Raw genomic sequence first — 10,838 nt, 5'->3', positions numbered from 1 at the left:
ACACAGATTCTGACAAAAGGTCTGAGTGCTTCCACGTAGTGATCGCAACGGCAGACAACCAGTGAATGACCAGCACCCAGTATATATAGCACAGCGCTCTCCAGCGCCTCCCCTAAGTGCTGGACCAATGGGAACTGGTTGAATTGTCAGATGACCGGCTTGGTCAGCTGACTCCCTTCTGGCTGTCATAAAAGTTCTGCCTCTCAGCGCGCGCGCGCGTCCTTCTGAACCTGTGTGGACTATCAGTCCCAGCCACACCAGCCATGTGTTGTGTACCACCCGCCGCGCTGGACACGGAACCAGCCGCACCGCTATCAGGGCATGCGGTGGTTTCTCCGCATTCAGCTGTATTGGTAGATGTAGGCCTACGCTTGCAAACCGCCGCGTCGGATGCGGAATCCGCCGCCTTGTTCACTGGGCATGCGGCGGTTTCTCCGCGCTCCGTCAGGCTAGTGGATGCAGGCCCATGTGCGCAAGCTGCCATGTTGAACGCGGAATCAGCCGCCTTACTCTGAGTACTCGCGGCAGCTTTTCCACGTTTTCTCACAACAAGTCCCTAGTCTGGGTGTGAGGTCCGTGATCATCAACACCCTGGAACTAGTCTGAAGTATAACAACTGGTAACACAGATTCTGACAAAAGGTCTGAGTGCTTCCACGTAGTGATCGCAACGGCAGACAACCAGTGAATGACCAGCACCCAGTATATATAGCAAAGCGCTCTCCAGCGCCTCCCCTAAGTGCTGGACCAATGGGAACTGGTTGAATTGTCAGATGACCGGCTTGGTCAGCTGACTCCCTTCTGGCTGTCATAAAAGTTCTGCCTCTCAGCGCGCGTGCGCGTCCTTCTGAACCTGTGTGGACTATCAGTCCCAGCCACACCAGCCATGTGTTGTGTACCACCCGCCGCGCTGGACGCGGAACCAGCCGCACCGCTATCAGGGCATGCGGCGGTTTCTCCGCATTCAGCTGTATTGGTAGATGTAGGCCTACGCTTGCAAACCGCCGCGTTGGACGCGGAATCAGCCGCCTTGTTATGAGCACACGCGGCGGCTTTTCCGCGTTTTCTCACACTTTTACTGAGAAGAAATAACATCATCGTTAATAAAGTTGGAGGTAAAGAAACTTCTATTAAAATGCCATATACAATCACATTATGACTCAGAATCTTTGCATAGACAAAAGTTTATTTTAGTGATCTGTAAACCATATATGGTGAAGAAAAACATGCATAAGAAATCATTGCTGACAGGACAGAGTCATCCCAGCTGCGGCTCCCATCCAGTGCAGGAAGCTGCTATTGGCAGAAGAGGTGCTGGTTCTGGGGTAGAGCTCACCTCTCTATTGTCACATGCCTCAGAGCTAGTACCTCCCCCACATGTCACATGATAGCAGCTTCTAGTGCTGGATGGGAGCCGGGCTCTTCCTGTCCTTCCATTTCATTGTACAAAGCAAAATACATGTGCAGCTGCTATAACGATCTGCTGGCTAACATTCATTACATTGAATTGCCTAGAAAATGAAAACATCCATCAATTCCATTATCCAGTGGTATCCTATTCTTCAGGTACTTTCAACAATTCAATTTCAGCAATTAGGGCAGGCTTTGCTGGCGCAATTGTTTCCCCTTCGCTCAGATAAGCCTTTACAGAGTAAGCCCCTTCCGTGATGAGAGTTTTCTCCTCCGCACAAACCAAGAGCTTCTCAATAGCACCCTGCACGTCTTCATCAAGTTCTGTATCTGCATTAAACATAAATACATAGAAGAGATTAAAAATAAAAGTGATATTTGTAGAAAAGTCAAACAATAAAGCAGAGGACTCGCACCCTGTGATACGTATGTTGATTTAGTAGTTTTACCTTTGCTAATATCCTTACAATGAACCTGAAGTTAGCAAATCATGTATACTTAATATTATTAGACACGGCCGCCAGCTTCCCTGGGTGTAGAGTGCTGACAGAGAGGTGCATAATAGAAAGACAGAGTGGGTGGGATCAGTAGGAGAATGATGGACTCGGCCTGCGCTCTGCCAAGATAATTGACCTCACATATCGTCCACTAACACATCAGGCGGGATCAGAGGCAAACATATACTTGCTAGATTCCCTGCAGCAATGTCTCCAACTGGAAGTCTTCTTGGCCAAAAACCATCTAATGACAGTAAGACTTTAAAGTGACTCTGAAGCGAAATTTTTTTTAATGAATTGGTTGTGTAGTACGGATAATTAATAGAACATTAGTAGCAAAGAAAAAAAGTCTCTTATTTTTAATTCAGTTACATAGTTTGTTTCATAACATTGCATCATTCTCTAATATTTGCAATTTACACAATACACTCAGCATTCTAAATGATTTCACAGAGCAGCCTAGTGAACTTTTGAACTGTCCTCTGCAGAAAAAACAAAATACTGTGAGGGCTGGTGCACACCAAAACCCGCTAGCAGATCCGCAAAATGCTAGCAGATTTTTAAACGCTTTTTTTTATTTTTATGAGGCGTTTTGCTAGCGTTTTGCGGATTGCTGCTGCGGTTTTCAGTATAGTAGATTTCATATATTGTTACAGTAAAGCTGTTACTGAACAGCTTCTGTAACAAAAACGCCTGCAAAACCGCTCTGAAGTGCCGTTTTTCAGAGCGGTTTGCGTTTTTCCTATACTTAACATTGAGGCAGAAACGCACCCGCAATCCAAAAAATGCCTCACCCAGGCATTTTTCGTTTCTGCAAAACGCCCCCCGCTCTGGTGTGCACCACCCCATTGAGATACATTGACCAAGCAGATCCGCAGCCGCAAGCGGATCTGAAAACGCCCAAAAAGCCGCTCGGTGTGCACCAGCCCTGACAGACAGTTGAGATAATAAACTTCAGAAAACAGAGCTCTCTGGGACCTTGAAAGTGGGAGAGATCAGTGGAGCTATTTTGCATAGATAACAACTGGAGTTTCTTAACTCTTTTTGTACTGGAAACAATATAAGACTCATATCTCTGCTGCTAATGTTTTATTTCTTTGCTGTACTACACATGAAAATCTTTTTATCATAAGTTCATTTTCACTTCAGATTCCCTTTAATGTCTTTTGTATCGGTGTAATGTGGTCTCCTGCAGTGAAACCTGTTTGAAATGTAAAACAACCTGACTATAGTACAAAAAATTCCACTGCTGGCACCTGCAGGAAACTTTTGACTAGTATTTCAGTAATCTTTTAAGAATTCTCTCTCCAACCACATGGAATATATTTCTTACCAACTGAAGTCCAAACTACATGTATTTAACCAAATCTGGTCATACTGGCTCATGCGTTTCCCCACGGGTCAACATTCCGCCCCCAGCTTTCAGACTGAAAATCTTATTGTTTCTCCGTTTACCGTGATCTACAAGTTTAGTACTTTCACCTAACCTAATACTTTACTGCCTATCTATTGCCTGTAGACTGCATATTTTGATATCTATCCAACCCTCCACTCCCTCCACTTTTATGGTTTATTCTTACTGTTTTTGCTATTGTTATACATACATTTGCAACACTCTTTCTACTTATATTGTGACTGTTATTGCTGACACTACTATCGTTTGTTTTGCAAAACATAACATTCAATAAAAATGTAAGTAAAAAAAAATTAATCTTCTGTACAGCTTGATGTGACCCAGGTATGGTTTGCAAACATTGCCATCTAATGGTATATCATAAAAAAGAAAACAAGCCTCCAGAGCTGGCAGCGCAGTTTCCTTTGCTAAAAAAGTCCAAAATTGGCTTTCGATCTACCCTCAATTTTCAATACTGAGCACTAATAGCAGTAAGATCACCTCCTATCCCCCCCTTTATTTTCTTTATTTCTCCCCTCCCCCCCCTTCCCATTAACCTCCTTGGCGGTAACCCCGTGTGTGACACGGGGTAAGCCGCCGGAGGGTGCCGTTCAGGCCCTGCTGGGCCGATTTACATAATTTTTTTTTTGCTGGACGCAGCTAGCACTTTGCTAGCTGTGCCAGCACCCCGATCGCCGCCGCCCCGCGCCCGATCGCCGCTATCGTGTGTGGAGTGCGCCCCCCCAGACCCCGTGCGCTGCCTGGCCAATCAGTGCCAGGCAGCGCCGAGGGGTGGATCGGGACACCCAATGACGTCCCGACGTCGCTGACGTCATCCCGCCCCGTCGCCATGGCGACGGGGGAAGCCCTCCAGGAAATCCCGTTCTTTGAACGGGATTTCCTGATCGAAGAGGGTGGGGGGATGCCGCTGAGCAGCGGCTATCATGTAGCGAGCCCTGGGCTCGCTACATGATTTTAAAAAAGTAAAAATAAAAAAAAAATGCTGCGCTTCCCCCTGGCGGAATTTTTCATACCGCCAAGGGGGTTAATCCCCTTGGTGTTCTCCAGTGTTCTGTAGCAAGTCGTACTGGACTGAGAGTTCAGTATGTCTATCTACCTCCACGACCCAGCGGATTGATATTCCTATTTATTGTTCGTTAGGTTCTCAGACTTGGTTATATTTATGATTTGTGCTGTACAGTATATGTCACCAGGTTGTATATCATATTTGTGGAAAAAAAATATTCAACTGGTCTAGGCCTTCTACAAGATGACCTTTTGTATAACCATTCAGTTCCACATGCACTATGCACCAATTGTATTTATCTGTTGTGTTCTATGAAAACTCAATAAAAATCTATTAACCTCCCTGCCGTTATAAAAAATTGCTGCGCACGGCAGGGAGGGTGTTTTTTTGCAATTTTTTTTTAGCATGTAGCTAGCCTAGCTCTAGCTACATGCTTCCCCCCTCCCTGCGGCGTCCCCCCGTACTCGCCGATCGCCGCCGGCGCGTATGCCCATCTGGAAATCCCGTTCTGAACGGGATTTCCATGAGGGCTTCCCCCGTTGCCATGGCGACGGGCGCGAAGACGTCACCAACGCCATCGACGTCGTGACGTCAGAGGGAGTCCCGAACCACCCCTCGACGCTGCCTGGCACTGATTGGCCAGGCAGCGCACGGGTCTCGGGGGGGGGCACCCTCTGATGCGGCGGGTTACGGCAAATCGGCGCGGTGCGGCGGCGATCGTAAGTTACACGCAGCTAGCAAAGTGCTAGCTGCGTGTAACAAAAAAAAATTATGCAAATCGGCCCAGCAGGGCCTGAGGAATCCTCCGCGGCAGGTTACCCCGAGCTGAGCTCGGGATAACCGGCAAGGAGGTTAAAGTAATTAAAAAAATAAAACAAAAAAGAAAATCCTGTTCGGGTGTTTTGATCACTCAGGCGTCTTAGTACTCTGTAAACCATGGTCTGTGCTATGTTCATGTTATGTATATAGCTCATAGTTGTTTGTATGTACCGTATATACTCGCATGCAAGCCGAATTTTTGACCCCAAAAAAGTGGCCCAAAGTGGGGGACTCGGCTTTTATGTGAGTCACCTTCTTTTGCATTGTGCAGACTGACCTGTGCGTGAGCCCCCGAGTGCTGAGCTGATGAAGCCAGCGTGCAGCAGTGTAATCAGCATGAGTGGGCTTTGCGGGATTACTGTGACTGGCCTGCAGAGGGTTGGAGCAGAGTACAGCCTTCATGCTGTGAGTGGTCTGCAGAGTATCGGAGTGGAGCGGAGCTTGCAAGGACACTGGAGCAAGCAGATTCACTCCCTGCATTGTTTGGATGGAGCGGTAGAGAGACGGAAGACACGGCGATGACATCAGCGTAAGAAGCCTGTGTATCCTTTCTCTGTGTCACATCTCTATTACGCCCTCTAGCGGCATCTTGCACTAATAACACTGATGTCACTGCTGCATCCTCGATCTCCCCTCCACGCCATCCAATACAGGGACTGAATCAGCTTCCTCCGGTGTCCCTACAAGCTTCGCTTCACTCCGATACTCTGCAGACCATTTACAGTATGATGGCTGTACTCTGATCTCACGCTCTGCAGGCCAGTCCCTGGATGAAGGCTGAAGGCTATACTCTGCTCCGATACTCTTCAGGCCAGTCACAGCACATGTACTCCTCTAATAGAATTTCACTATGGAGTGTTCTGCCACGGTATGCCAATTAACTTTTACTTTTAAACTTGCTTCAAGACAGCAATTGAATTAGGAAATGGGAGAATGAAGTGTTTTGAACAAGACTGCAGCTGGACGGTTTTGGTTTTGTAGCTTCTGTACTTATTGTATGTTAAAGTATTTTAAAAGGAAAGTTCAGTTTAGTTGTGGATTGGAGTATTATAACTTCTTAATTGTGGCATGGGAAGCTATTGATTGGAGACTACCTTAAATAGAATCAGAGTGATATAAGAAGAAGCTGGATTGTCATTGGGCCAATACTGGGGGCACATCTTGCTATGGTGGGGCTACTGCATTTTCTACCCTCGGCTTATATGCGAGTCAATCATTTTTTCCTGGTTTCGAAGGTAAAAGTTGGGGGGTCGGCTTATATGCGAGTATATACCGTATATATAGTAGGTGTTATGTAATATCCTTCTACTATTTAAAAAAAAATGTATCTTGAATTTTTTTATTCAATTTTATGTATAAAACAGAAGGATAACATACTGTACATAGAAACATAACAAACATCATAAAATTAGAAAAAAAGACTCTCAAGCTTAGAGAGCATTGAGTCAGTCCACTGTAAGACGTAAGGAACAAATAGAAAACATTAAATAATATTAGTAAACAATTAGGAGTACATTACACTAGGCAAAGCAGATTCATCAAAAGGCAAAGTGCTTTAAAGGGAAGGTTCAGGGACAGTTGAAAAAAAAAAAATCTGAATCCACTTACCTGGGGCTTCCTCCAGCCCGTGGCAGGCAGGAGGTGCCCTCGGCGCCGCTCCGCAGGCTCCCGGTGTTCTCCGGTGGCCGACCCGACCTGGCCAGGCCGGCGGCCAGGTCGGGCCTCTTCTGCGCTCCATTGTGCGTTCCACGCCGGCGCGCTGACGTCATCGGACGTCCTCCGGGCTGTACTGCGCAGGCTCAGTAGTTCTGAGCCTGCGCAGTACAGCCCGGAGGACGTCCGATGACGTCAGCGCGCCGGCGTGGAACGCACAATGGAGCGCAGAAGAGGCCCGACCTGGCCGCCGGCCTGGCCAGGTCGGGTCGGCCACCGGAGAACACCGGGAGCCTGCGGAGCGGCGCCGAGGGCACCTCCTGCCTGCCACGGGCTGGAGGAAGCCCCAGGTAAGTGGATTCGGATTTTTATTTTTTTTCAACTGTCCCTGAACCTTCCCTTTAAAGGAAGATCAAAGGAGCTAAAGAGTTTGGTAATTACAGCTAAAATACTAAGATGTGGTCTTGGTAGTGGCAATTGGCCAGTCTATAGTCATTGCATAAGAAACTCCCTGGTTCATTCTTTTAAACTCTGAAGGATTTTTCCATCTGCAAGTTAAAGTCGGCCTGGCATTTTAACTGCAAAAGGGTTGGGGCGTTTAAAGCTCCCCAGTTAGCAGTGATCAGGCATCTAGCTGCACAAAGAATATGTGATGTTATTAGACGGAATTGAGTGGGAAATGACATGATACCAATATGCAAAAAAGCTAGTTGAGGAGTCAAAATAAACTGCAGTTGTAAAATTTGATTGAGCGTCTGGGAAATTTCCTTCCAGAAGCTTTGGATTTGGGGACATTCCCATAGGATATGGAATAGTGTACCAGGTCTGCTACAATTCCGCCAGCACAGCGGAGAGGTATTAGGAGAAAAACTAGCCATTTTTCTTGGTGTAAGATACCACCTTTTCAGTATTTTATTCAAGTTTTCTTTATGACAAAAGCACGCAGAAAAGTGGTGTATTGTTTTGGAAGCAGTAACAATATCTGAGCGTTCTATTGGATAATTTAGGTCGTCTGACCAGGATCGGATGTACTTAGTTAGCTGGTTTTGGCTGCCACTTATTAGTTCTTTATACCATAAGGAGATATGCCCTTTAGCTTCATTGGATGAAGATAGGTAGGATACAATACGTGTAGAGGCTGTAGGTACAGTAGTATACATTTATTTTCTGTAAGGAGGTGTTTAATGCGTAGATATTTAAATAACTCCCTAGTGGAAATTGCAAACCTATTCCTTAGGTTGGGAAACGCCATTATGTTTAGATGATCAGGAGAAATTAAATCCGTTATTGAGGAAAGACCAGCTGATTTCCAATTTTTTAAAATTTAAATTAGGAGTCATGAGGGAAAGTGACTCTATAGGAAGTCTCATTAATGAGATGCTAGAAGTGGACTTAGGGGTTTTAATAAAATGTGCCCAAGCAAGAAAGGAAGCCTGAAAAGTGGGGTAAGGTGATTTGTAAATTCGAGCTTTAATTACCTGAAGTGTGAGGAGATGCCAAAGGTTGGCTTGTAAAATCGAGTTTTCTATATGTACCCATTTTTTACGTGAGTAAATTTTTTATTTTAATTTTTGAATTACGTTCTCACAATTTATTCCATTGTAATACACTTGTTAAGTTTCTCTATCTATCCTTTTGGTTGTTGAAAATAAAAACTTACCAGGGAAGGTTCCTATGTAAGCAATGGAAATGGAGTCTGTTAGATATGTTTTATTGTGATATTCAGCAGAATTCCAGCCACGACCTTCATATATCTTTTTATCGCCTCCAATTAGAAAGCTGTAAATAAAACAAATTAGCCATACATTAATAACCTGTTATTCTTCCTGATACCATTGTCAGCTTTCAGTATATTTGTGCAGGTATAGAGCTCTGTTTGGAGAGAGACCTGTCCTCAACCTCTTTAGGGATCAACCTTTGTTCAGACCTAGAAACCACGAATCAGAATCGGTCTTTTATAATGGTGCCACCCTTGGTTGATCAGGGGGAACACACAGTAGCCTTCAGAAATAGGTAGCAAGTTGGGTTTGTCCATTAACATTCATTAGAGGCAACCATTAGCTGGTGGTTTCGAGAAGAAATCTAAAAGCATTGATGTTTATTATGAACAGAGCCCTCAGTTTACATACTATAAAGTGTGTTGGTTTTCAAAAAATTGGACTCCTCAGAAAAAAATAATTATAATAGAGTTTTTAAAGTGAACTCAAGGTGAAAATAAACTTATGAGATAATTAACTGCATCTATATCCCCTACTCCTAAAGTTACTTTTTCGTTTATGTTTAAAAAGTAGATTGAGTGTTTTATTGTCTCTGCTCAATGACACAGTCTTCCAAGTGTTCCAGAGGTAAAATATGTGAACTATTGACCATTGGTATCTATCCCCTGCACTCAGAAGCTGTTCTCTACCAGGAAAGAGTATTACGGCTGTAATTCCTTGTCAGTGAGGGTTACGCTATAGTCCTACTAGGTCTCGACTGGAGAGAAACTGCCACTTGCATACCTGAATTTTTAACTCTTTCAGGCAGAAAAAAGGAACACAGCATAGTTATTTGTATGCTTGGCACTGTACAATAAACATGTCTGTCTCATTATGTCACGTGTCACCTCAGGTACACTTTAACCATGTTAGCCTTTTGGATGTGACTGTCACGCCCAAAAGGCTGCTGTGCTGCTGCGCATGCGCCCGCATGCTCCTGTGCCACCCTGTTAATCTGGAGATCAATGAATGGGAACTTCGTTCCCATTCATTGATCTAAGTCTCTGGTAGAAAGACTGACAGCTTCTTATCAGAAGCCTCTGCAAAAAAAAATAAAAAAATTACCTCCTCCTTATACTTCCTGTAAGCAAGAGTGCTCACTTATACAGGATTGGAATTAAAAAAAAAAAGACTGTGGCCATCTTGTAGCCAAATACTAAAACTACATTTGCATATTTTTTTTTCACACATAACACAATAAATTATACTTAGAATTAACTGTTTACCTCCCACACCCAAAAAATACAAAAATAACATTTTTAACTAAAAAAAATTAATAAAAAGTTACAATAAAAAAAACAACCCCAAAACATAAATAGTTACCTAAGGGTCTGAACTTTTTAAATATGCATGTCAAGAGGGTATATTACTAATATTTTATTAAATTATAAGCTTGTAAATAGTGATGGACGCAAAACTGAAAAAAATGCACCTTCATTTTCAAATAAAATATTGGCAACATACATTGTGATAGGGACATAATTTAAATGGTGTAGTAACCGAGACAATGGGCAAATAAAATATGTGGGTTTTAATTATGGTAGCATGTATTATTTTAAAGCTATAATGGCCAAAAAACTGTAAAATAATGATTTTTTTCAATTTCTTTCTTAATATTCCTGTTAAAATTCATTTAGAAATATAAAATTCTTAGCAAAATGTACCACCCAAAGAAAGCCTGATTGGTGGCGGAAAAAAACAAGATATAGATCGATTCATTGTGATAATTAGTGATAAAGTTATTGATGAATGAATGGGAGGTGAAAATTGCTCGGATGCATAAGGTGAAAAACGACTGAAGGCTGAAGTGGTTACGGAACAAATAAATATATGTATACATATTGAAAGAGTAAGAGCCGAAGTGCATAATACACAAGCTTTGTAACTCTGGCCAATCAGGTCCTTTTTTGAGCAACAAAACTCAGAGTGCGCTATTTCTCACCTTAGTATCCTTCCTTGCAATGTCAATTTTTTAAGGGAATGTTACATAGTGTCTGTTTGCCAATCTTCAAAACATTTGTTTAGAGCCCTGTGCTCTCTTCTCTTTCACAGGTCAAATCTCCTGAGTTCACCACAACGGTCACCTGACGGTGGATCAGTGAGTGGACACAAACCAGTAGACTTCATGGAAAACATTCAAATCCTGGCCTTTTTGGTTTAATACTTAAGCCACATTTCCACCCGTATATGATGCTAGCTTAGATGCTAGCTTAGATTCGGTAAGCCTCCAATAGATGGGGTAGCGGAGTATGATATAAGCAAGCAGTCACAGGTAGCACTTTT

The 10,838-nt window shown here is 43.6% G+C and overlaps 1 protein-coding gene across 1 annotated transcript in view; it reads right to left on the bottom strand.

The window, feature by feature from the left end:
• Nucleotides 1-1,554: 1,554 nt before the first annotated feature.
• Nucleotides 1,555-10,838, bottom strand: part of LOC137527210 (peptidoglycan-recognition protein 3-like) — a 31,738-nt gene continuing 22,454 nt past the window's right edge. The window contains exons 3-4 of the mRNA XM_068247714.1: nt 8,459-8,577; nt 1,555-1,739 (exon numbers count right to left, since the gene is read on the bottom strand). Coding sequence (XP_068103815.1) covers nt 1,555-1,739; nt 8,459-8,577 — 304 coding nt within the window. The remainder of the gene's footprint in view (nt 1,740-8,458; nt 8,578-10,838) is intronic.

The sequence above is a fragment of the Hyperolius riggenbachi genome, chromosome 8 (assembly GCF_040937935.1).
Source record: "Hyperolius riggenbachi isolate aHypRig1 chromosome 8, aHypRig1.pri, whole genome shotgun sequence".
In the NCBI taxonomy this organism is placed as follows: Eukaryota; Metazoa; Chordata; class Amphibia; order Anura; family Hyperoliidae; genus Hyperolius; species Hyperolius riggenbachi.
The sequence above is the reverse complement of the archived record's forward strand: the minus strand, read 5'-3'. Positions and strand labels throughout refer to the sequence as shown.